Source organism: Phyllosticta citribraziliensis (assembly GCF_038025025.1).
Source record: "Phyllosticta citribraziliensis strain CPC 17464 chromosome Unknown J3D65scaffold_7, whole genome shotgun sequence".
Taxonomy (NCBI): Eukaryota; Fungi; Ascomycota; class Dothideomycetes; order Botryosphaeriales; family Phyllostictaceae; genus Phyllosticta; species Phyllosticta citribraziliensis.
The window spans coordinates 53,425-76,463 of NW_027117344.1; the positions used below are offsets into that span (position 1 = coordinate 53,425).

Below are 23,039 nucleotides of genomic sequence, written 5' to 3' on the forward strand. Positions count from 1 at the left end.
CTGCACAAAGCAATGCCACTCCGCTTTGTCAAGCGCTGCCTGGTTTACAAGTGAATGGCCTTTGACAACTGAAGACATGCTTAGTCAGACAGTTGCGTCATTCCTGCTCCGCAACCTAACTCCAGGCTACGATCAGTTTTGCAGCCATTGCAGGCAGCCCACAATAAACAAAAGGGGACGCTGGTCCTTCAAGAGACACCGGAATCCCGAGACTCCCCCTTCACTGTCTTTGGATCAACCTCTGGGTGAGCGGGGGATTCTCGGATTCCGGCTTCTTTCGCATCCTGGGACCCTGGATAGATGCTTTGCATTTCGTCAGAGTTAGGCAATGAAAGCTCAGATCAAGTGTTCGAGAGTCTCTGACGTACCCAGGGCTCTCTGGTTCTTCTTCAGAGCATTTGCCCAAAATGGACCGCCTCTCCTGATCGTAACACCGACTCGGAGCATTGCAACATGAGCACCATCTTCGCAATAAATTCATACACGCCACCCCAGGTCACGGAGCTTGTCTCCAGGGCCGGGGCCGTCAAGGGTCGCATGAATCCTCATCGCGTCTTTCTCTCATCAGTCAGCGCAGGATGTCTTCTCTCTTTCGCGAGTGCTTCTTCTCTCATGGCCAATACTTCTCCATGGGTAAGTTTGATTCATCGCATTCCGACTTCTTCGCTGACATTTTGAAGCTTCAAGAAAATGCACCTGGCGTTGCTCGCATTCTCGGCGGTTTCGTGTTTCCATACGGGTAAGAAAGTTTTGTCAATATTTTTGATTGAATCTAACATTTGCAGATTAGTTTTGTGTCTTTTGACCGGAGCTGACCTTTGCACGAGCACGTTCATGGTAAGCAGCATATCCTTCCCTCGCCGGGAGCACTCATCGAATATTCCAGTTTACCACCGTGGCCACACTGCACCGCCGGCTGCCCGTAGTCCGAATGCTGCTCCATTGGTTCATTTGTTTCTGGGGCAATCTTGCCGGGGCTCTCTTCATGGTCGCCATCATCTTCGGATATGGCAACGTCTTCGGGACCGACCCGTACAAAGCAGAGGTCATTTCGAACGCCACCATGAGACAAGTAACCCCGGACTGGCACATGATTTTCCTGCGCGCCATTGGCTGTGACTGGCTCGTGTGTCTGGGGTGCTTCTTTGGTATGCAAGGCCGCGACTTGGCCAGCAAGATTGTCGGCATTTGGTGTCCCATCTTTGGCTTCGCCAGCCTCGGACTGGACCATGTAGTAAGTGTCCCCGCAGCCCGTTGCTTCGGAGCTAACATTTCAGGTCGCAAACATGTTCTTCATTCCAATGGGCATCTGGGTCGGCCATCCAGATATCACCGTTGGACTGTACATTTGGAAAGGCATCATCCCGGCGCTGCTTGGAAATATCCTTGGCGGCGCGCTATTCTGCGGCGCGTACTACTGGTACACGTACTTGTACGATCAGGAAGAGATGTTGGTGGATGGAGTGCCGTATCAAGAGCACCGTGACGAGGAGTCGGGTCTTCACAGCAATTCGGACGAGGGAAAGGATACAGATGCGCAGAATGGCTCTATCTTGAGCGACATGCGGCGATTGAGGGGGACCAGGGCGTGAAACTTGGATCCATAGTATGGGAAGGAGCCGTTTGTAATGTAAAGTCCAGAATTTGTCGTTGGAGTTGTTCCGCTAGTCCCCGCATGAGGTGAATGATGTCGTCAGGCAAAGTCGTTGCCGCCTCTCTGCCTCACGTTCGACGTCCTCTCCACAACAACCCAACATGTCTGTCAAGCGCGCGTACTCCCCCGACGCATCCGAACAAGTCTTTCGCTCTTCCTCCATCACCGACCGTCAATCTATCTTCGTCGCACACTTTAGCCCCACGCTCTCTGCGCGCGCGCTCCAGGCCCATCCGGACTTCAAGTCGGCGACCCATCGCATCGCTGCCTGGCGCCGGCCCTCGACTCAGCGCTCCGTGATTGCTCAATCCCAGCGCATTCTTGACATTGGCCATGACGATGACGGCGAAAGCTACGCCGGGAAGAAGCTGGAAAAGCTGCTGGACGGGCTGAAAGTGGAAGGGGCCGTATGCGTGGCCAGGTGGTATGGCGGTATAATGCTAGGACCTGCACGCTTCGACCACATTGAAAACTGCGCTAGACAGGCCATTCACGCGTGGCAAGCTGCTGCGAGCAATTCCGAGCAGCAAAAGAGGCAAAAGGTGGCCAACACAAAGCTCAAGCAAGAGTTGGAGTGGATGCTGGCGGAGAGGGACCAGAGTATCCAGGTATTGAGGTCTTTGCTGGCGGAAAAGAGAAGGGCTGCTTCCAAGGATAATGGCACTTCGCAGCCGGCTGCGGCAACGTCTGGCAAGGCCATGGACTATTCCAAGATGCCGGTCGAGGCGCTCCGGAAGCTGGAAAAGGCTCGAGATGCCACCATTTCGTTCATCCTGAAAGAGATTGACAAAGTCGAGGCTGAGATTTTGGCAAAAGACTCCGCCGTTGAATCTGGGCCATCGTCCAAGGGCCACGAAAATGCCACAAAAGATGCACCTGCAGATGTCGATTCGACCTTTGATGATTCCCTGCCTGAGGATGCGTTCATTGAGGCAGCCAAGCTGGCAGAAGAATCGTCTAAAGCACAGGCCGACATTGAAGACTCGTGAGCAGGACTGCCTTTGGAAATGTCAAAGGTGAGCAAGAGATACGTGAGATGGTTGTGACACGTACAGAAGCCAGATTTCGGCCACAACGAGCGTCTTCCTGGACTGCGTGGCAGGGCAGCTTTGTTCTCCACGAGCCAGGGGCTCACCGATGCTGTCTCCTTGATTGCTGCAGACTTGGTCAATCTTTGGCTTGCTGACGCTCAGGAAAGGTTCCAATACTTTGTTGATTGTTGAAGACGGCCCAGGCATTAGAGTCGAATGTTGGAGAAGAGCCTTCAAAGGCTGCTCGCCGAGACTTTGTTCGCCGAGGCCTGGTTATCCCCAGTGCGGATGATGGTTTTCTTCCACCCTGTCCGTCAACTCAACGAAACCAACTCCACTCTACCACGCAATTCCTCGCACCCCACTTCCAAAGACTCCCTTGATCTCCGACTTGACCATGTCGAACCCTGTGGCGGAGACCGCTGAGATGCCTGAGGTGAGCGCAGTTACGGAGATACCGCAGAAGTACTCTTCTAACCGCGAAAAGAACGAAGTCGTCCGAGAGCGCCACTCAGAGCCCCAGGCTACGGCTGGAGATCTCCACACCAGGATGGAGCGCATGTCGGCCGAGATCAACGATCTCCGCAAGAAGAACGACGACCTGACAAAGGATTACGAGAAGCTCTGCGACATGCACGACGGCCAGGTCGATACCAACGCCCAACTGGTGGAGCTGATCATCAGGATCGCTACCGCAGCCGGCGTACTGCATGTCGACTCCGATGAAGATGAACCAAACGATACTCTCGTCGAAGACTTGAAGGCGACCGCCAATTATACATGCGATGCCATCAACTCAATGCGCCTCGAGCTCGAAAGTTTCGATGCCGAGATGGCCGGCCCCGAGCCGCAGGACAACTGAGTCACAAAATTCGACGAATCGCACCTCATAATGCTTTCGATTGCCTGAGGGTATTGTTGAAGATTCGAACACGACCGAGGTGTCTTCGATGGGACGAAAGCTGCTGGATCAGGCAAAGGAGACCAGAGGTTTACGAGAATTGGACGGCTTCGGGTCAAACAATTGGCCGCACGTTCTCGTGGCATCACCAGGGTTCCATCGGGCAAACGATGAGTGGCTCAATGTGCTCTTGATCAATCAAACTCTAGCTCTTCTATTTTCTTTGCGGTCTTTCCTTGAAGTGTCTCCTCGCGTTCTGACTGTAGTTCTTTTCCGTCGCCGCAGAACGACAAGCATTCTGCCAGCAAACGCATATAATCTGACTTTTTTGACATTTGGTATTTCTCGCTCCAGGCTCGCTTAACCACATGCGCTGCGTCTCAAGCGAGCCCAGGCGTCGCCGTGGTGTCGTTTGCTGCTGTTGTTTGCCGCTGCCCGATTGGGCTTAGTGCAGGCGGTGCGCCTCCCTCCAGTTAGTCCTCTTTCCCTTCTGCTCTACGCAACCATTCCCACTCCACCTTCCTCTCTCGCCTGCCCACAATCCCTTCAAATCCTCTACGACAGTCAAGATGTCGGACCCTCAACACGACGCGGCCCAGAGCAAGTCATGGATGCTTGCGAAGAGCCAAAGGTGAGCGCATCCATCTTACCTCCGTTTGCCCTGGCTTCGCTGACCACTTCGCGTGAATAGATGCCTCAAACTTCTGCTGCCGAGCAACCAAAGACTGAAACTGAGGATGTCGAGGCTGAGCTCCGCAAGCTTCGCGCCGACAAGAGGGAGCAAGCGCGGAAGGTCGGCAAGCTTGAATCCACCGTCGAGGACAAGACCAAGGCGGCCACACTTCTTGCAGAGCACGTTAAACAAGATGTCGAGCGCGACATCTCGCAGCAGAAGAAGACGATGGAAAGCCTTGCTGCCGCCGGCGACGCTATCGCCAACCTCGCCAAGATCGAGATCGAGCCAATGAAGGCTGGAGCTTTTGTGATTCCGAAACCCAACTTCGACGAACCCAATTTCATGGGAATGCTCACAGACGCCATGAAAGAGAGAATTTCCGAGCTTGAGTCTCTAATCAAGCAACTGGCGAAAACAGCTGGAGTCACGGTTGATGAGAACAAGAAAGAATGGGAATACATGGCAGAGCTCACCCAGCAGGCTGCGGACAACATTCTCCGTATGAAAGAGTAGTTTGGCTACCTGGAGCAAATCTCATCTCTCTACTTCGGCTTTCTCACGAGTTCGTCGGCATCGATCAAGTCCGCTGAGGGCGCAAGAGGTCTCGGGACTAGAAGGAATGGCTGTCTCTGGAAAGTACATCATGGCGTGGGCCAAATGACTTGCTCAATATCCTCGAATCAAGCTGCTTCCATTAGGGCTACCCTTTGCTCCTTGTTGTCTCAAGTGTCAGATTACTCTAGGTCACCGCACCCCCAACAAGCACATTCAACCTGGCTCACTTTTCCCTGAAGCACTTGGAATCACCAAGACTGCCTGGAAAGGAGGCTTCGCTGGCCGTGTCGTTTGCTCCTGCTGATTTTCACTACTTCACGCTCCTGATTGGGACTTGAGCAGGTACTGCCCTCCTCCCCTTCTAGCCCTCTTTGTTCGACTTAATCTTCCTCACTCCACCACCACGTACAACAAATTGTCGCCCATTCTTAGTTTCTTCCTTCGCCACGAGATTTAAGATGCCGGACACTCGCCAAAGCCCAAACGTGAGTGCACCAACGACCCTTTTTCCGCTCTAGCCCCGCTGACCACTTTCACTTTGCGTATGAATAGATCGCTGAAGCGACCGCTGCCAAACCTCCTAAGGCCTTCTTCAAACGCATGGCAGCCGAGATACTCAAGCTTCGCGCTACAAACAAACAACAGTCGGAGAGGATCGTTAAGCTTCAAGCCTTAATTGATCTGCAGGACAAGAAACTTGACTTGTATGACTTGACCCGGGCGGAGCTTCCTACCGACCTCGATCTAGACCAGGCTTGCGAACGTGTCGGGGGAGCTGTAGCCATTTTGGGGGATATTATCAAGATGGTACGTGCGTCTGCTCCCTATCATTGCTCCGCTCGCACTTGTTCCTGACATGTGGCCGAGGCGCAGACTTTAGCAAACCCTCTCCGCACACGGAGTGATCCCGAAATCGACCTCGAAGTCGAACAAATGTTGAAGACTTTTATTACTGAGACTTCGAAGAACATGTTCAAGTCTTCCGTCAAGCGGCTGGCCAGAGCTACGAGAGTCACGAGCGAGGAGGAGCATAAGGGCTTGGTTGAGCTCATTACCGCGGCTGGAGACCATATGGAACATCTTTTGATCCACGATGGGCAGACTCGTACCATGATCGCACAAATCGGCAAAGAAATTACCGTTCGTCACCAGAGGCTTGCTGCTCAACAAAAGGAGCTCGCTGCTGAGCTAAAGGAGCTTTCCGCCCACCAAGAGCAGACTGCCCCCAATCCACAGCAGCTTGCCGCCTACCAAGAGCAGACTGCCCCCTATCTACAGCAGCTTGCCGCCCAGGAAGAGGAGCCGGTCGCTAATCACAACGAGCACGTCGCTTCCGGGAAGACGCCGGCTGGTAACAAGGAGTCCTCTGAACCACGCAAGAGGGCTCGACACTCTTGATCTCGACTTCATCTCCACGCCAAGCTCAGCCTTCCAAGTCGTCTGCTTCTCTGTGATGCCATGGCCGTTTCAGTCATCTTCCCGTAAACAGATGGTTGCCGCGAAACTGTCTTCCGCCAAGTCAGTGGAGGGTACCCAAAGGTAGCGTCACTACAATTTTCTTGCACTTTTGCACTTGAAAAGCATCCATCGAGTCCGCTGGAGGGTGAGGGTTTTCAGTTTGAACAGAAGGAGCTTATTTCACTGAGGAGTACGTGTGTGTTGGCGGTGCGCGGTTCACGTTGCTATTGATAAAAGTTGCATTCGCTGGAGTCGGAGTGCAGGAAGAGAACGGGTCTTGTCAGCTCAACCAAACCTCAACGATGAAGATTCAGTGTCTTTCCCATTTACTTTCGCTCGTTTATGCTTGACTTCTTCGTCACGCGTCATTTGTTCTGCCCAGAGACAAATGACTCCCAAATCCAAGGCGTTGGCTCGCGTCTTGCTTCAGATCGGGCTTACTGCACCCTCCAACAGAGCCGATCATCGTAATACTTGGAGTTTCATTCTGTTGGCATTACGTTGTTGGTTGTCCGAATTCTGCGCGATTGCGACGACTACACGCAAGACACGGCACATGATTGGCCAAAGCGTCAACAACAACCTTTGCGATAGTAACTTTCGCGAAGCTCGTCGCAATTTCCCCCATGATCCCACTTACCTACATATTGCGACAGACTATGCCTCCTTCGCTCCGTTGCGAATTCTCCAGCGTCCTCGCAGCAAAAGGCAAAGCCGTCAACGCGACCTCACCGAAGCGAAGATGGGCCAGACATCAGAAAGACTGAGCGTAAGTACATCCGTCGACGCGTGTCGCATGACTTCAAGACTCCCGCTGACCTCGACATCCAGGACGACTCCGCTCGATCCGTCGTAAGTCCAGTCCGCGACCCCAAGCAACGGCACTCTCGACAGCCAGCGGCACCCGCAACCAACACCATCGCTAACCTCTTCGACCCAAAGGAAGCCGCCGCAGCCCTGACATGGTGGCGCATCTACGGGTCGCAAGTGCCCAAAGCCAGCGCCAGCGCCGACGGCCGCGCCAAAGCCGCCTTCGCCTTTGCGATGCAGCAACAGGAGCGGATGCGCGCCGCGCTGGCCCGCATGCAGAGCGAGCTCTACGAGCTGGTCCAGCATGCCGTCGCGGTGCACGACTCTCTGCCCGGCACGCAGTTTGAGAGCGAGATTGGCCGGAATGTTGCGGAAAGGGATGGGCAGTTGAAGGCGCTGAACACGACCATGTGGCTCTGTTTTGCGTTTTTGATGTATTTGAGGAAAGGCGGCGGTGTGCCGGTGGATGAGGAGGTCGAGGTGGATGTTTGGAGTGATGTGTAGCCGGGCTGTTCTCTGGCAGAATTTGGCTCGCTTTTCTTTTGTCATGGCGATGATACTCCTAATGCCTTATATGACAGTCCAATTGAATGCTCATTTATGTTTTCGTTGTGGGTTCTCTCGACGACGTCAATGACTGCTGTTGTTGCATGCTCCCGATTGGGCGTAGCGCGCGAACACCCTCTTGCCTTCCTCTTCTGCACTCAAAGAACCTCGACTCTTCCACTGCTTGAACAAGCCTCCGCCTCGTCAATTTGTCTTCGCGCGACTCAACACAATGGCACCGGCTCAAAGTGCGCCGCCGCGAGCGCGAAAACGAAAGGCGACTGCTCACACGGCGAGTATCTCACCTTGCGTCGTTGGTCCTTCTGGCCCTGCTGACCTCAAGGTCTAGACAAAGCCCAAGCGCCGTAGCATCAAAGCGAGTTCAGCGAAAGACCACCCGTCGATCGATCGCATGGTATGAAGTTTCCAGGGCAAACGCAAGTCAACCTCGGAGCTAATCGCAGTTTCAATCCAGAGAACCACCAGAGCCAAGCTCTCAGAGAGGAAGCAAACTATTGCCCAAGCGAAGGACGCCCAGAAAGAACTATCTGACATGCTCATCCAAACTGAAGCCGATGTCGCGCTCCTCAAGGAAATATCACATAATCTCTCGCCGTGTTCTCCAGTCTCGAGGTCTTACATACGTTGTAAGGAACAGGTCGCTAGGTTGAAAGACCATTTCGATACCATCACTGCCCACATCATCGACTTCGAGGGCTGGATTGCGGACTATGAGTCTCAGTGACTGCCGACTTTGCCCTTTTCCAATAATCGTTTTGCATGAGACTTCAATTCTACTAGGCACACGGATGAGCTTGTCGAATTGACGTGATGGCTGAGAGGGCATGCGCTCAAGTGCATTGCTACATCAGCATCCAACATATACCCAAGGCTGCATTTTTCGGAGGAATATTGGGACAAACGTGTTGACATGAGGCGAAAGGGTTTGCTGGAGCGGAAAGATGTATGAGGAGACTGGCTACATGTCAGAAAGAAGCGACCCTCTAGAAATCTCTACTTGCTCTCAGACCAGATGCTCTACATGCATTACTGCTTCAGAAAAACTGGCATCGAGTCCATGTGACAATCAACGACAATCGTCTGGCCCCCGTCGAATCCAACCGAGTCTTGACCGTTGAACGTCTTCCACTGGAAGCCGAGGGGCAAATAAACTGATCTGCTCTTGACACCCGCATGCAGCACCGGCGCCACAAGCAACTTGCTGCCAAACATGTACTGATCCTCAATCTCCCACGCCGTCTCATCCTCGGGAAAGTCGTAGAACAGGGGCCTGATGATGGGAGTGCCCTTTTCGTGCGCCGCCTTCATCAAATGTCTCGTATAGTCGCGCAGACTTTCCCGAATCTGGAGATACTTCTTGCAAATGGCGTACACCTCTTCGCCGTACGACCACACCTCGTTCGGAGCCCCGGAAAGCATCCATGCGCCACCCGTGTCTCCCTGCCGAGGCTGCTTGGGCTCTCTGTCACCGTGCATGCGCATGACGGGACAAAACGTCGCCCACTGGAACCAGCGCACAAACAACTCGCGAAACGCCTCGTCGGTCGTGTCGCCGCCGTGGAAGCCGCCAATGTCAGTCGACCACCACGCGATGCCGGCCATGCCCATGTTGAGGCCGGCGGCCAGCTGGCAGCGGAAGCTCTCCCAGCTGCACGCAATGTCGCCGCTCCAGACGAGGGCGCCGTACTTTTGGCTGCCGGCCCACGCGCAGCGCGCCAGATTGACGATGTCCGTCTGCCCGCTCGCACGCATGCCGTCGTGGAAGGCGCGGGCGTAGTCGCGCGGGTAAATGTTGCCGATCTGCAGGACGGGGCCTTTCCAGTAGCGCCAGATGTCGAAGTCGTAGATGGTGTACTGCGGCTCGGCTTCGTCCAGCCAGAAGATCTTTATGCCCTTGTCCCAGTAGTTTTGCTTGACCTTGTCCCACAAATAGGCTCCGGCAGCCGGATTCGTAAAGTCGACGTATGGAGGCTGGCCATTGATTTCGTAGGCGGTGCGGAGGCCCTTGTCGGCGCGGATGATGTAGCCGCGCTCCAGCATCTCGGGGTAGTTCTCGCACGTCTTGTCGACGGTCGGCCAGATGGACACCATGAGCTCGACGTCGAGCTGCTTCAGCTCCTCGACCATGGCGGCCGGGTCGGGCCAGTACGCCGGGTCAAACTTCCACTCGCCCTGTTTGGCCCAGTGGAAGAAGTCGACAACAATGACGTCGAGCGGCAGGTCACGCCGGCGATGCTCGCGCGCGACCTCGAGCAGCTCCTCTTGCGATTGGTACCGCAGCTTGCATTGCCAAAACCCGAGGCCGTACTCGGGCATCATGGGCGGCGTGCCCGTAGCAGCGGCGTAGGCCTCGACGATTTCGGCCGGCGAGTCGCCCGCGACGATCCAGTAGTCCAGCGCCTTGGTGCTGAGGGCTTCAAACGACATGATATTCTTTCCCAGCACGGCGCGCCCAAGGGACGGGTTGTTCCACAGCAGCCCATAGCCCAGGCTTGATACTGCAAAGGGCACGCTGGCTTGCGAGTTGCGCTGAGCCAACTCCAGGTCGAGCCCCTTCAGGTCCAGGAACGGCTGCTGGTACTGGCCCATGCCGTAGATCCTCTCATTGCGGTCTTGCGATTCGAGCCGGTACGTCAGGTGCCAGTCGGTCATGCCCAGGTGCGGCTTGAATTCCCGCGCCTCGACACTGAGGGCGCTGCATTTGGGATCCTGGAGGTCTTTGCGGTTGCGCTGGTACTCTTCGAGCAGGGTCTTGCCGGCAGCATTGGTGATGACTAGCTTGCCCCGCGAGCCGATGGATGCTTGAATCTTGTCGTTCAAAATGTGTGCTGACGTCTCGTTGATGCTGATGGCGGGAGCGGCTGCAATGGTCGGGACCTGGTCGAGAGCCCAGTCTTCGGTGGGCATTTGAGCCTGCTTTGTGGCGCGGATCCGGAGAGCGTTGGCGCCCCAGGGTTCAACCCAGAGCGTCTCGTCGTCGTACTGGTACACGAGCCTGGTTCCGTCGACGACGAACATGTTGCGCTGACTGATGATCCTGACTGTTGTGAGTGTCGTCTTATTTGAACTGACTTATACAGAGCCTGCTATATTTTAAAAAACTGGTGAAGTCGTGATATTCGTCGAAACCGTATTCTCTGTTAAAACCGAGGTACAAACAATACTTGATTGTGCCGTCGCGAGAGACAACGGATCCAATCGACACCAGGGACCGCGAGGGGTCAACGATAGTCTTCATCCGCAAACTTTGGGAGTGGGGAACTTGTGCGGCTTACCTTGGTCAATCTGAACTCTTTGGGTGGTGTTGATTTCAACAAGAAAACAACGCGGCATTCAAACCAAAAGAGACGAGCCATACATATGCTTTATGAAAAGCACGCCTCTGCGTCAACCTTTGCAATTGGATGTGCGACCAGAGTCAAGGTAGGGTGCCCATGAGTGCTTCCAAAAGTACCGGGCCATCGACCCAATCAGTCGTTTCTGATACCCTGTTTCTTCATGGGTTTCCAGCGCTGCGGGGCCAACCTTAAAGACTACAAGTCGTTGTCTTTAGCCGGATTACCCGGCCGTTTTGCCATCCTTTGAGGGAAAAGTCTAAATAGTCGACAGGAGAGCGTTGATGCGGTCGAAATGAGGATATCAGCTTGCTGCTCACTGGGCTTTTCGCACATCATCCACAATGGACAAGACCAAAATCATCCACAATGTCGGCGAGGTCACTCGCGGAGGGGACCCTCGCTCCAAGAGGGAAATGCTGCTCAAGGCTCAGGAAGCCTCTCAATTGGAACACGCTCAAACTCTGTGGCAGGCCATCAAGAGCCATCGCAAGGCAGTCATTTGGTCAATGCTCGTCAGCACTGCAATCATCATGGAAAGCTATGACACTTCACTTGTCGGTGCGCTCTTCGCTCAGCCGGCCTTTTCCAAGCGGTATGGTCGGTACTTCAACCACAAGAAAGGATACCAGATCAGTGGCCCGTGGCAAATCGGCTTGGGCAATGCTACGACATGCGGGACCATCATTGGCGCATTCTGCAATGGCTATTTCACCGACCGATTCGGGTACCGGAAGGTCTTGCTGGCGAATTTGATCCTGATATGTGGATTCATCTTTCTTCCATTCTTCGCTCAGTCCATTGAAATGCTGCTCGTTGCCGAAATCCTTTGCGGTATTCCTTGGGGCGTATTTGCGACGCTGGCTCCGGCTTACGCGGCCGAGGTGTGTCCTCTCATTCTCAGAGGCTACCTCACCGTGTACGTCAACATGTGCTGGGGCATTGGACACTTGATCGCGTCGGGCGTGTTGTCGAGATACTCCAACAGCAAGTCCCAGTGGGCGTACAGGCAAGTTTCCCAAACCGTTTTCTCAGTGACGCTGACCGTGTAGGATTCCGTTCGCTCTCCAATGGGGCTGGCCTGTTCCTCTCTTCATAATTCTCTTCTTCGCACCAGAGTCTCCGTGGTGGCTTGTGCGACGAAACAAGGTCTCCGAAGCAGAGAAATCGCTCTCCCGGTTGTCGTATAATCGCACACCCGACGAAATATCGTCCAATGTGGCACTCATGATCCACACGGAGATGATTGAGAAAGAAATCGAGTCTGGCAGCACGTACATTGACTGCTTCAGAGGCATCGACCTACGACGCACTGAGATTGTGTGCCTAACCTTTGCATGCCAGGCTTTCAGCGGTTCGGCTCTTGGAGGCAACCCGGCGTACTTTTTCAAGCAGGCTGGCCTTGGAACGAGCTTCAGCTTCAAACTCAGCATCGGAGGCCACGGCATGGCATGCGCCGGAACCATTCTCAGCTGGTTCATCATGAGCTACCGGGGAAGACGCGAGATTTACGTCACGGGCCTCTTGTGCCTGGCATCAATCATGCTGACGGTCGGCTTCGTCGAGGTCGGCACCGAAAACAAGGCCGGGAAGTTTGGAATGGGTGGACTGGTCGTGGGATGGCTCTTTACCTACTACTTGAGTATCGGACCAATCTGCTACGCCATCATCAGCGAAACGTCGTCGGCAAGGTTGCGCACAAAGTCGGTTTGCCTGGCTCGGATCGCTTACTACATTGTAAGCATTGGCTGCGCGACCGCCGAGCCGTACATGGTCAATCCGACGGAATTCAATCTGAAGGGCAAGACGGCGTTTGTTTGGGCGTCGACAGGTTTCTGCGCCGCAATTTGGGCATACTTTCGGCTGCCAGAGACGAGAGACCGGACGTACGAGGAGTTGGACATCATGTTTGCTCGGAAACTGTCGGCCAGGAAGTTTGCCAAGTACGAGGTGGATGCGTACGAGTATGAGGTGGAAAAATTGACGAGAATGCATGTAGAGGTGTAGTTTGTAGCAAGGAACCTAGGTAGTGAATGTCAGGTTATCGGATGACGTTGTTCGGATGCACGTTCATCCTCCCGGCGCAGGAACCGCGCGGCTGCTACCCGACTGGCGTCTGTCTGCGTCAACCCCAACTTCAATGACGGCGGCAGCTGGCGACAACCTGAACCCTTCAGCCTACCCACTGCAGCATGCCGACTGGCACATATCCCAAAGTCCCCAGGTCCATCAATGTTCCTCCCAGCAACTCGCAACACTGGAACCCCCGCCCCCGCACCTTTCGCCGTAGCCGCATCCTCGCCTTCGTCGCCCTCCTCCTCCTGGTCCTCGTCTGGTACTCCCATGGCCCGACTGTCGAGGTGAAGAAGAAGAACAAGCTGCGCAATGGCTTGTCTCCTGATGGAGTCGATTGGTCTCGCTACGCCTACAGCCAGTACGCCACCAATGGCGCCTACCTCTGCAACTCCATCATGGCGTTTGACGCCCTCGAGAAGCTCGGAAGCAAGGCCGACCGAATACTCTTTTATCCAGACAATTGGGACTTGGAGGTGACGGCCAGCGATGATCGGGACAGCCAATTGTTGGTCATGGCGCGGGACAACTATCGGGTCAAGCTCATCCCGATGCACATGCAGAGTCTCAAGGCCAAGGGTAAGGAGGAGGACGAGTGGGAAGAGACGTGGGACTTTTCCATCAACAAGTTCCTCGCCTGGAATCAGACGCAGTACGAGCGAGTCATCCATTTCGACTCCGACGTCACTCTCTTCCAGCACATGGACGACCTCTTCTTCCTTCCCGAGACGCCCGTCGCCATGCCGCGAGCCTACTGGGAGCTGCCCAAGACGAAGAAACTGACGTCAGTCTTGGTCGTCCTGAAGCCGTCAAACACCGAATACGAAGCGCTTATGCACGCATCCTATACGTCCGAGGGCCAGGTGCACCGATTCGACATGGAGATCTTAAACGATCGATACCAAGACTCGGTCATGGTCCTGCCGCATCGCGGCTCGATTCTCTTGACGGGCGAGCTGCGCAACGAAGATCACTCCAACTACCACGGCAACGACTACGACTATTGGGACGTTGACGAAGCGCTCGCCGAAACGCGATTTGTCCACTTTTCCGACTGGCCGCTGCCCAAGCCCTGGATCATGTGGCCAAACAATTTGCTTCCAGAGGTCTTGCCGAAATGCAAAATCAAGCCAGGAACGCCCGATGAGGCCGGCTGCAGGGACCGAGAAGTCTGGAGGGCATTGTACGACGACTTTAGGACGAGGCGAAAGGTGACTTTCTCACCAAATTTGAGATGTGCATAGTTGACGTAATTCAGGACATTTGTCGACTCCTCAGCGTCCCCGCGCCGCAATGGCCGCCGCCGCCAAAGATGACCAAACCGAAGCCCAAGACGGACGACAAGAAGGACAAAAAAGGTCCTTGAGCTTTTCTTCCATCGCCGAAATGTGGAAACACATCGGCAAGCATTCTCCAGCCTCCATCGAACTTGAGAAGTGCAAAACAGGCCGTCATCGTCGCATATTCTAGAAGTAGGCCATTTCCTGCCGACATGGGCGACCGATCCTACCACTTGCATCAGCATCGACATGGTGCACCCATCCAACAGCACCTTTGCTTGATGGCGAGCGTCGGCGGCTCTCCCTTGTACCAAGATGAAGAAGCCGCCATCCGATCTTTCACGACATGGAGTCATTGCAACTGAGCTTAACCTCATAGCCACCGTGCATTTATCTGCTGACGTTGAGAAAGGTACGCAGAGAGGAGAGACAAGCGTCCATTGCTGTGCATTTCAACATGGTTGAGACGGAGCTACGGAGTCATTCGAGAAGAGCGCATGAAAGTGACTGCATAGATATACGCACGTTTGTATATACATGGATGGGAATAGGGACATGAACATATTGTTGTAGTATATCTCTCATAGCTGCTCCTCCTACGTATATTACAGCGCATGCAGTGGGCTTCTGCTACATAAACAATAGAAAGCATCGCAGTGTGCACACCATCTTCTCCCTTTCGCTTTCCTGATCAACATATTCTTTCCTTTCTCTCCCGTTCATCCTCCTCCTTGCACTTCCCCATCCACCAATGCCTCATCTAATGATTGACCCCTTGCGTTGCGTTGCGTCGCCTCGACACCTACCGCTTCGCCTCTTCTCACCCGTGACCGCGCACGCGAGCACGTCTCCTTACCTCGCTACTCCATGTCCATCAAAATCAGCCATTGTTTATTTACGCAGCGCGTCTCCATTAGCGGGCAGGAGGCCTCACAAAGGCAGGCGGAGAGAAAGGGATAGAGGCGCGAGAGGAAAGGAAGGGGGTGGGTGAGGTTACTGCGCCTGCTGCTTTTCTACAAATACAGGTTAATTCGACACAGAGGATCAATTATCTTCATTGTGAACAATGAACAAATGTTTGTTTAGTTTGTATCTGGATTGGGTACGGTACCCGCCACCACTCGTGCTCCTGTGACTGACCCCTCGATGCGCCGCGCCCCGCCACCACTGCGCTATACTGCGCCACCAACGCCAATGATAACAACAACAAAAACAGTAGATGGCCCAACGGAGAATCAGACCAAAAACAAATAAATAAACGGAAGGATGGTAAATGGGCAGGTGGCAAGACAGAGCCCACAGCCCGGTGTGACGCTAGAACGCCACTTACCTATGCAAAGAGAGCGAGCAAAGGAGAGAGAAAGAGCGCACCCAAGGAGGAGTATTATGAGAAAAGCGGAAATAGATTGGTTTGAAAAGAGGATTTCCAGACGTCTGCACAAGGAGAGGTAGATAGATGGATAGATGGATGCGAAGGTTGTAGTAGTGTCGTTGAGCTAATGCACATGTCTTTCTGTCTGTATAACTCCTGCAAAACATCGTTGTTGATGATGATGATGACGACGCTAGCTACGAAGCAGACGAGCAGACGACAAGGCGCAAGACGAAGCAAACTACGGCAATAGACAGCGCGCCAGATGCTCAATGCAACAACGTATGACAGACCAGCAAGCCAAGGCGAGATGCGATAAAGTGAGTTAGAAAGAATTGCGCGAGCAGCGACGATGTAGTCATTGTGAGACTGGAGAGAAAGAAGCAAGGCAAGGCAAAGCAACAAGACGATAACGACCAACAAAGGGAATTATGCAGTATGGATGTGAGTTTGTGGATTGATGCATGGATGCAAGGTGATTGATCAAGGACGCCGAGCGCTCGCTATACAGGTACCAATGGGTGGGCCAGGGAGTCTAGTCGATGCCAATTAAGGATGGTGGTCGAATGTACAGACAGTCAGCTGGCTGGTAGGAGACGACATCATGCCTTCAGCCTCCGCTCCTCGCACCGGACGCAAACCGGGTCTTTGGTCGCGCCACGGAGAAAGTAGCGGCCGTCGTCGAATGGGGCAGAGCACTCCTATACGAGGTCAGCGGATGTTGGTTGGATTCGAGAGAGAACATACCGTGCAGACGAAGCAGTCCGGATGCCACTCGGCGCCCAGAGCCTTGAGCACCGTGTCGGTGACGGGCTTGCGGCACTTTTTGCACTTGGTCGAGTAGCGATTGGTGTGGCAGTCGACGCACCAAGCGTAGCCGTCCTTTTCGACAAACGGGGTCGACGAATCAAAAGGCTATTAACGTCAGCACAACTCTCACATCGAAAGGAAAAACTCACGTCTCCACATTGCGCGCAGAAAAAGTGCCCAACATGCCACTCGGCCCCGCACGCCACAACCACCTCGCCCTCAATTGGCGTCTTGCAGCTCTTGCACCGCGGGCTGAACATTTCGTGGTAGTCGAGATGACAGTAGAACCGCAGCCCCGCATCTCCATCCTCCTCCGCGCTCGGCCACTCGACGGGCACGTCGTAGCCATCCATCCGCGCCTCGATGCGCTCCACACGCTCGGCACGCTTGGCATCTGGCTCCGGGTAAAAGGCTACACATTCGAGCGCCTCGCCGCAGTGGTAGCAAAGGAAGCATTGGGGGTGAAAGCGAGCGCCGGCCGCGCTGACAATGCGGCCAGCAATGGGCTGGGAGCACGCTTCGCAGAGGGCTGTCGTTCGCACGCTGGTTGGGGTGCGGTGGACTGGAGCGGTGTTGGCGTGGCGGGGGAGGGGGCGACCCTTGGCGGTGGCGGGGTTCGGCAGGGGGCGAGAACTCGAGGAGGCGTTGATGGTCGGAAGTGGCCGTTGGGCAGGTTTGTCGCTGGTGACGTTGACGACTTGGGTTGGAGAGTCGTCGGGGAGGTTAATGGTTGGGAGCGGCCGTCGGGCAGGCTGATCGTCGGTGACGTTGATTATTGGCGTCGAAGGAGAGTCGGAGACATTAATCGATGGAATGGGAGATTCGTCGGGAAAATTGATTACAGGAATAGTTTTGGAGAAGGGAACGTCAGGCATGTTGATCGTAGGCACCACTGGTGCAGAAATAGACTTGGTCGGGCTCGGAGGATAAGCCTTTGGCTCCACAGGCTCAGGAAGTTTTCCCTCTTTGAGTTCAATCTCTTTGGGCTTGTAGTCTTTTTGAAAGCTGACAATAGGCCTGCCCGGACTATCGCTGACCATGCTGGGAGTTGGAAGCTTGGAGCTGCGGTCCTTGAGCCTCATGCTGGTTGCTGCTCGAATGTCGTCTCCGCGAATTTCTTTGCCATCTTTTGGTTCCTCGACAGGCGCTTCATTTTCCGACTTGGGCGGAGGAGTCGCGGCAGGTGATTCTTCGTTGGACGTGTATCCCGCATTGCGCGACTGCGAGGGCGGGTTGCGATGGATCTCGAAGCGATCCCACAGCTTCCGTTGATCACTCATTGGTGGATCGGTGTTGCTGCGTCCAAGATTGTCCCTGGCCCTAGAAAAGGGGTTTCTCCGGGTGTGGGTTGGAAGTTTCGACGGCTTTTCGTCCTTCGACGAAACCTCTTCTGGCTCCTCGTAAATCTTGTCGTTGGGATTCTTGAATAGGCTCCCACTCGTCTTTCTTCGCGAACCACTGCTGGTGCGCCGTCTCGTCGGAGGCGGTATGTTGAAGGAGACGTGGCCCTTGGAAATCGACCCGTAGCTCTTCTTGGACTCTCGAGGCGGTTCGGGCTGGGGTTCTGGTTCTGGGATCTTCTGGCTCTTGACGGAAGACGACTTTGATCCGCCGCTACTTATCCTACTGTCACCGCTGGAATGATGCGATGCCGTGTCATAGCTCTGGGCTCGTGCGTGGCTGCCCTTGCGCAAGTGGGCCGTGTAGGGATATGGAACATTGGGGTTTTGGTGTTTCCAAACGAGCTCGGCAGCCTCGTCGCGAGCGTCGTCGTAGACCTGTTGCTCATCCATGTCCTCGAGGGCACGGCGCAGCGAGTGAGCCTCTTGGCGCTCCATCCAACGCATGCCGCTTTCCCTGTAAGATGCCTTTTCCGTTGTAGAGCGAGACGAGCGGACCGACATGGCGGACGACGCCCTCTCAATTGTGGCGGGATTGGGTTCGATGCACGAGTTGCGGGCGGCATCGTCCTTGGGGTCGCGGGCGAGCGGACGGCCCAAACTCGAGGCAGCGCGATGAAAGGGATTCCGACGAGTGGCAGAGTTGAGCGACATGTCGCGATGTGAGAGGGCGCTCTGGCAGCGGGCGGGTTGCAAAGAGGACGAGCTGGGGACGGGGCTGGGGTTGGACTGGTCGCGCAGCGAGGTGGCTGGGAGAGGCCGCCGACCGACAGCGACAGCGACAGCGACAGGGACGGGGCGTGCAGGGCGGTTGGAGCGAATGTCGCGCAGATAGCTGCCTGCATGAAATCAGCAGACGAAATCGCAGTCGATCAAGATTCACTCACCGACCTGCTCCTTGGACATGTACGTCGGGCCCGGGATGGCGCTGCCCTTGTCTTTGGAGCGGGCGCGGTGCAGCATGATGACGGCGAGCCTGAGCCTGAGCCTTGGCCGGAATGCTCAGTCTCAGTAATTATAGCGAGCGAATGGTAGGAATGCAAAGGAGAGGAGGATGAAATGTATGTATGACTACGGGCGCCAAGATGAGAGGATGATGGTGTTGTGGTAGGGGTCGCTCGAGCAACGCCAACACAAGCTCGACGTGTCCGCCGGCCCGGCCCTTGACCTTGTCGCAGCCGCAGGGCTGACTATCACACTCATCGTCCAAGATGACTTGTTGCGTCCTTGCGTTTGCTCCACTGTTGCTGCTGTCAGGAGGCGGTGTCGTTTGTCAAATGCCGCTGCAAGGTACGGGGACCAGTCTGGCGTCGCTCAGACGAACCGTGGGACGCTGCCCCTGGATAGATAACACACATCCCTACCCCTAGGGCTCGACAGCGTTCCCCGGATTTGCCTCGACCACTTGCGTCACTGATCATCTCTTCCGTATTCGTTCCGACGACCGCCTTCGCTTGCGGACGACCAGTGGGGCCCATGCGATCTCCCCGCCGTCACGGTAAAGACGGCACTCCTCCCCACGCTCAAAATTGGCGGCCAAGTGCTGGACCCCGTCAGACTTGACATCCACCATCCGACAAGATGACTAAAGACTCCCACTCCTGGCTCGGCCAGCTCACCATGGCCTCCTCTTCGCAACGGCCCTCTGTCAGTCATGGCCGCCCGTCAAGAAAAGCCTGCCGAGGCCACTATCGCTCCGTCTGAAGTCCCATCACTTCCTTCGAATCACTCCAACAATGCCGATCCGCCTGAATCAGTTGTCGAGCCAGTTCAAGAACCACCCAATGGAGGCTACGGTTGGATCTGCTGCATAGCCACTTTCTGGATAAACGCACATACGTGGGGAATCAACAGCGTCAGTTTTCATCACTTTCGCCCAACACTGCTAACTCTCTTCAGAGTTATGGCATCTTCCTCGCCCACTACCTGAGGCAAAATACTTTTCCTGGGGCCACGCGCCTCGCCTTTGCCCTCGTCGGCGGCCTATCCATCTCGCAGGCTTTGTTCGTCTCTCCCCTCGCCACCGCGACCACCCGGCGCTTTGGCACGCGCGTGACGCTTCTTGTTGGCGTCTTCTTCGAGACCTTGGCTCTGATTTGCGCCTCGTTTGCGAGTCAGATATGGCACCTATTCTTGACTCAAGGGGTGTGCTTTGGCTGGGGCATGGGATTTCTCTTCGTGGGCAGCGTCGGCGTCGTGCCGCAGTGGTTCACTACGCGACGCAGCTTCGCCAACGGCATTGCAGCATCGGGATCAGGGGTGGGCGGGCTGACGTATTCGCTGGCGACCAACACCATGATTGAGCGCATCGGGCTGGGCTGGGCGTTTCGCGTCTTGGGCATCTGCGCGTTCTCGGTCAACACCGTCTGCGCGCTGGTCATCAAGGACCGCAACAAGCACATTGGCAGCTCGCAGCTGGCCTTTGACTACCGCCTGTTCAAGCGGCCCGAGTTTCTGCTGCTCCTGGCTTTTGGCTTTCTCAGCATGCTCGGCTACATTGTGCTCCTCTTCTCCCTCCCCAACTACGCCACGTCAATCGGTCTCTCCGCGCACCAGGGCTCCGTCGTCGGCGCCATGCTCAACCTGGGACAGGCGCTGGGCCGCTCGCCCATCGGATACTTTAGTGATGTTATTGGCCGTCTCAACATGGCTGCCAGTATGACGCTACTCGTCGCCGTCTTTTCGTTTGCCATTTGGATCCCGGCAAAGAGCTACGGCGTGCTACTTCTTTTCGCGCTTCTCTGTGGCACCGTCGCCGGTACGTATTGGGCCGTCGTCGCCCCCGTCACCACCGAAGCTGTCGGCCTGGCCACACTGCCTGCTGCCCTCTCCATCACCTGGCTTGTACTCGTCCTGCCCACCACCTTTTCCGAAGCCATCGCTCTACAAATCACCGCTTCCAACGGCGGCAATTACCTCGGCGCTCAGCTCTTTACCGCATTCATGTACCTCGGTGCAGCCGCCGTGATGTGGATGTTGCGCGCGTGGAAGATTGGTCAACTGGAACGAACTGCTACAGCCGGGGACAACCGGATCGAAGCGGTAGACCCTGTGACTGAGCAGCCAAAAAGTCTGGAGAAGAATGGCAAAGTGCTGAAGCCTGGGCGGAGCTTCGTCGAGAGGTTGTATGCGCGAGCAAGAGTGTAGCGATCTCTGCATCGACAGGCGTTGGTATGTGGGTACGGCATAGCATTTGCACATATTGCATCTCGGTAAATAAAATACAGCGTGTTTATACACAGCACAAAGGACCTACTTCATTCAAACTCCGAATTGCATCTCTTCAAATGCTAGTCAGCGAAAAGCGTTCGAGAAATCACATCCTACTCAAAAAAGTCTCCTCCGAAACATCCTCACCATCCCCCTGTCCTACACTCATCCTGGTGCTTATGTTGAGCACCAATGAGATTCATTGTTGATCAACATCAAGTGGTCGTCAAGAACAAAGGGAGGACAGCAAGTCCGAGAGCGACGCGCGACAGGCTCTCCCGAAAGAAAAAAAGAAAAAAGTAAAACAGAAGTGCGTCATGTGGGACCACGGCGCCGCAAAGACCAACCAGTTTCTGTGGTGAGTTGATCTTCGTCCCCCTTTCAAAGCTGCGTGTTGAGTGATGAGTGAGAGAACAAGCAGAATGAGCGGAGCTTTTATACCCTCCCTACCCTTGACTGGGAGCAGCTGGCCACGATCACAAGCTGCTAGGCACCTGCTTCTTCCAGGCAGCAGACCATGTGCTAGCTCAGCCTGACTGACGCGGCGCTGGAGCCCCGGCATGTGTGAAAAAGGAGTCAGCTGCTGACGGATGCAGAGGTATAAAAGCTTTCCCTTGCCGGTGCTCTCAATCTTTGTACCGCACCATGCGAGTTCTGGGTCCACAAGGAAGAAATCCAAATGACCACTGACTGTGCGCTTGCCTGTCGCCCCGGAGATTCCGGACCAAAGTTGTGCTACTTGGGTTGAGAAGCCATTCCCGACGAGAAAGACATGCAAGAAAGATTCTTCGGTCGTGCACTGCAACGAGACGCAATGGTGGTGGTTATGATTGAGTGTGTAATGACAGCGAGCGCCACTTAAAGTTGAGAAAGACTGGAGACATTTCACTGCGCGAGAAATGAATAGTGGAAGAGGATTCTGGCCCGGGGCAGCCAAAAAAGTCGTACACAACCCGAGATATGACACAAGAGTGTCCGAATTAGCACCCCGTTCTTTTCTCTTGTAACACGGGTGGACTGTTGCCATGACCCTTGCAATGCAAACAGTGGGAATGTATTTATAATTCATCGATAGCCTTAGCCGTAGCCGTAGCGGCCGGGCGGCGGAGTTCCTTTCACGAGCTCAGGGGCATCAGGTTCTGGCGGATACTACATCACACGTCACGCTCAACTGGCCGCAGCCCATGGCGCGATTTCACGGTGCAAGAATGCAAGACTCAGCATCTCGTACCACTGCCATCGTCCTTCAAGCAGCGACCAAGTCCACCCAATTCTCCCCTCATCCGCCCGTCCCCATCGCGCCACCCCTTACTCACTACAACCACGGAACAAGGCCTCGACACGGACACCCCGCTACCACTCAAAAGCCCCGCCATCAAAATAAAGGCAAAAAGGAAAAGGGCAAAAGGAGCTCCAGATCGGCCAGGACTTGAACCTGGGACTTGCCGTGGATATGATGTTTAACCATGACATGCGTTACCACTACGCCACCGATCCATAAACGTTTTTGTGGTGCGCTGGATAGTGGGGTAGGGGTTGCGACGGATTATATACTGATTTTTGGCTTCGCTGCTTTGTGGGGTCTGCCTTTTGTCTGCACACAGAAGAAGCCAATATATTTTGCTGCGGATTCGCTGCGGAAATTTTCGAGAAACTTTCTCGCCCTGTGACACTTGATACACAAAACGCTCTGAAGCATGTGCAAGTTGCCGTCAGACTACCGTGCGAGACTCGTCGTCTCGTGAGCGCGCCTGGATGCGCCCGCGGAGTATAAATTGCGTCGTCTTTTTAGCAGCGAGGAAGTACGGTACGACTCCCTCCAAGCATATCGACAACAGCAACTCAAATATGAGCAATTGACTCTTTGCTGGCATGGTGAATTGCAGAATCTCACTTCATGTTCTTCT

At 54.8% G+C, this 23,039-nt stretch overlaps 11 protein-coding genes and 1 non-coding gene across 12 annotated transcripts; 8 read left to right on the plus strand and 4 right to left on the minus strand.

The window, feature by feature from the left end:
- The first annotated feature begins 158 nt into the window (after nt 1–158).
- J3D65DRAFT_626134 (Formate/nitrite transporter-domain-containing protein) lies at nt 159–1,654 on the plus strand. Its single transcript, XM_066800405.1, has 5 exons — nt 159–633; nt 681–739; nt 786–837; nt 887–1,234; nt 1,278–1,654. Exons 1-5 carry the CDS (start codon nt 454–456, stop codon nt 1,590–1,592), a joined length of 954 nt encoding a protein of 317 aa, XP_066654160.1. The 5' UTR covers nt 159–453; the 3' UTR covers nt 1,593–1,654.
- A 101-nt stretch (nt 1,655–1,755) lies between these two features.
- Nucleotides 1,756–2,643, plus strand: J3D65DRAFT_554750 (ribosomal protein S5 domain 2-type protein; the record flags this gene model as incomplete). The annotated part of the gene is made up of 1 exon (XM_066797199.1): nt 1,756–2,643. One exon carries the CDS (start codon nt 1,756–1,758, stop codon nt 2,641–2,643), a length of 888 nt encoding a protein of 295 aa, XP_066654161.1.
- Nucleotides 2,644–4,193: 1,550 nt separating this feature from the next.
- Nucleotides 4,194–4,775, plus strand: J3D65DRAFT_668234 (uncharacterized protein; the record flags this gene model as incomplete). Its single annotated transcript, XM_066803098.1, has 2 exons — nt 4,194–4,217; nt 4,278–4,775. 2 exons carry the CDS (start codon nt 4,194–4,196, stop codon nt 4,773–4,775), a joined length of 522 nt encoding a protein of 173 aa, XP_066654162.1.
- A 500-nt stretch (nt 4,776–5,275) lies between these two features.
- On the plus strand, nt 5,276–6,366 carry J3D65DRAFT_697407 (uncharacterized protein; the record flags this gene model as incomplete). Its single annotated transcript, XM_066804043.1, has 3 exons — nt 5,276–5,302; nt 5,370–5,624; nt 5,685–6,366. The coding sequence occupies 3 exons, from the start codon at nt 5,276–5,278 to the stop codon at nt 6,213–6,215; spliced, it is 813 nt and encodes a 270-aa protein (XP_066654163.1). The 3' UTR covers nt 6,216–6,366.
- Nucleotides 6,367–6,566: 200 nt separating this feature from the next.
- On the plus strand, nt 6,567–7,589 carry J3D65DRAFT_658982 (uncharacterized protein; the record flags this gene model as incomplete). Its single annotated transcript, XM_066802551.1, has 3 exons — nt 6,567–7,044; nt 7,107–7,127; nt 7,170–7,589. The coding sequence occupies exons 1-3, from the start codon at nt 6,664–6,666 to the stop codon at nt 7,587–7,589; spliced, it is 822 nt and encodes a 273-aa protein (XP_066654164.1). The 5' UTR covers nt 6,567–6,663.
- A 745-nt stretch (nt 7,590–8,334) lies between these two features.
- On the minus strand, nt 8,335–10,864 carry J3D65DRAFT_626144 (putative glycosyl hydrolase). Its single transcript, XM_066800406.1, has one exon. It carries the CDS (start codon nt 10,668–10,670, stop codon nt 8,679–8,681), a length of 1,992 nt encoding a protein of 663 aa, XP_066654165.1. The 5' UTR covers nt 10,671–10,864; the 3' UTR covers nt 8,335–8,678.
- Nucleotides 10,865–11,403: 539 nt separating this feature from the next.
- On the plus strand, nt 11,404–13,039 carry J3D65DRAFT_697413 (general substrate transporter; the record flags this gene model as incomplete). The annotated part of the gene is made up of 3 exons (XM_066804044.1): nt 11,404–11,996; nt 12,040–12,993; nt 13,018–13,039. 3 exons carry the CDS (start codon nt 11,404–11,406, stop codon nt 13,037–13,039), a joined length of 1,569 nt encoding a protein of 522 aa, XP_066654166.1.
- A 140-nt stretch (nt 13,040–13,179) lies between these two features.
- On the plus strand, nt 13,180–14,426 carry J3D65DRAFT_554351 (nucleotide-diphospho-sugar transferase; the record flags this gene model as incomplete). Its single annotated transcript, XM_066797178.1, has 2 exons — nt 13,180–14,271; nt 14,319–14,426. The coding sequence occupies 2 exons, from the start codon at nt 13,180–13,182 to the stop codon at nt 14,424–14,426; spliced, it is 1,200 nt and encodes a 399-aa protein (XP_066654167.1).
- Nucleotides 14,427–16,096: 1,670 nt separating this feature from the next.
- J3D65DRAFT_388410 (LIM domain protein) lies at nt 16,097–19,230 on the minus strand. Its single transcript, XM_066795824.1, has 4 exons — nt 18,810–19,230; nt 16,672–18,761; nt 16,460–16,627; nt 16,097–16,413 (listed from the first exon to the last, which is right to left on the minus strand). The coding sequence occupies exons 1-4, from the start codon at nt 18,883–18,885 to the stop codon at nt 16,315–16,317; spliced, it is 2,433 nt and encodes an 810-aa protein (XP_066654168.1). The 5' UTR covers nt 18,886–19,230; the 3' UTR covers nt 16,097–16,314.
- On the plus strand, nt 19,091–21,399 carry J3D65DRAFT_626156 (major facilitator superfamily domain-containing protein). The gene is made up of 2 exons (XM_066800407.1): nt 19,091–19,777; nt 19,822–21,399. The coding sequence occupies exons 1-2, from the start codon at nt 19,577–19,579 to the stop codon at nt 21,067–21,069; spliced, it is 1,449 nt and encodes a 482-aa protein (XP_066654169.1). The 5' UTR covers nt 19,091–19,576; the 3' UTR covers nt 21,070–21,399.
- Nucleotides 21,214–22,399, minus strand: J3D65DRAFT_388400 (uncharacterized protein). The gene has a single exon (XM_066795823.1). The coding sequence runs from the start codon at nt 22,199–22,201 to the stop codon at nt 21,359–21,361; it is 843 nt and encodes a 280-aa protein (XP_066654170.1). The 5' UTR covers nt 22,202–22,399; the 3' UTR covers nt 21,214–21,358.
- Nucleotides 22,400–22,546: 147 nt separating this feature from the next.
- J3D65DRAFT_t92 lies at nt 22,547–22,629 on the minus strand. Its single transcript has one exon. It is a non-coding gene; the product is annotated as a tRNA-Asn (tRNA).
- Nucleotides 22,630–23,039: the final 410 nt, after the last annotated feature.

Excerpts from the sequence above, each read along its gene's own strand:
- J3D65DRAFT_626144 (XM_066800406.1), bottom strand. The coding sequence starts at position 10,670 with ATGTTCGTCGTCGACGGAACCAGGCTCGTGTACCAGTACGACGACGAG.
- J3D65DRAFT_626134 (XM_066800405.1), top strand. The coding sequence starts at position 454 with ATGAGCACCATCTTCGCAATAAATTCATACACGCCACCCCAGGTCACG. Across the intron at positions 634-680 it reads TGGCCAATACTTCTCCATGG|CTTCAAGAAAATGCACCTGG; the intron begins GTAAGTTTGATT and ends GACATTTTGAAG. Across the intron at positions 838-886 it reads TTTGCACGAGCACGTTCATG|TTTACCACCGTGGCCACACT; the intron begins GTAAGCAGCATA and ends CGAATATTCCAG.
- J3D65DRAFT_626156 (XM_066800407.1), top strand. The coding sequence starts at position 19,577 with ATGGCCGCCCGTCAAGAAAAGCCTGCCGAGGCCACTATCGCTCCGTCT. Across the intron at positions 19,778-19,821 it reads ATACGTGGGGAATCAACAGC|AGTTATGGCATCTTCCTCGC; the intron begins GTCAGTTTTCAT and ends AACTCTCTTCAG.
- J3D65DRAFT_388410 (XM_066795824.1), bottom strand. The coding sequence starts at position 18,885 with ATGCTGCACCGCGCCCGCTCCAAAGACAAGGGCAGCGCCATCCCGGGC. Across the intron at positions 18,762-18,809 it reads CATGTCCAAGGAGCAGGTCG|GCAGCTATCTGCGCGACATT; the intron begins GTGAGTGAATCT and ends GATTTCATGCAG. Across the intron at positions 16,414-16,459 it reads CGGACTGCTTCGTCTGCACG|GAGTGCTCTGCCCCATTCGA; the intron begins GTATGTTCTCTC and ends GACCTCGTATAG.
- J3D65DRAFT_388400 (XM_066795823.1), bottom strand. The coding sequence starts at position 22,201 with ATGAATTATAAATACATTCCCACTGTTTGCATTGCAAGGGTCATGGCA.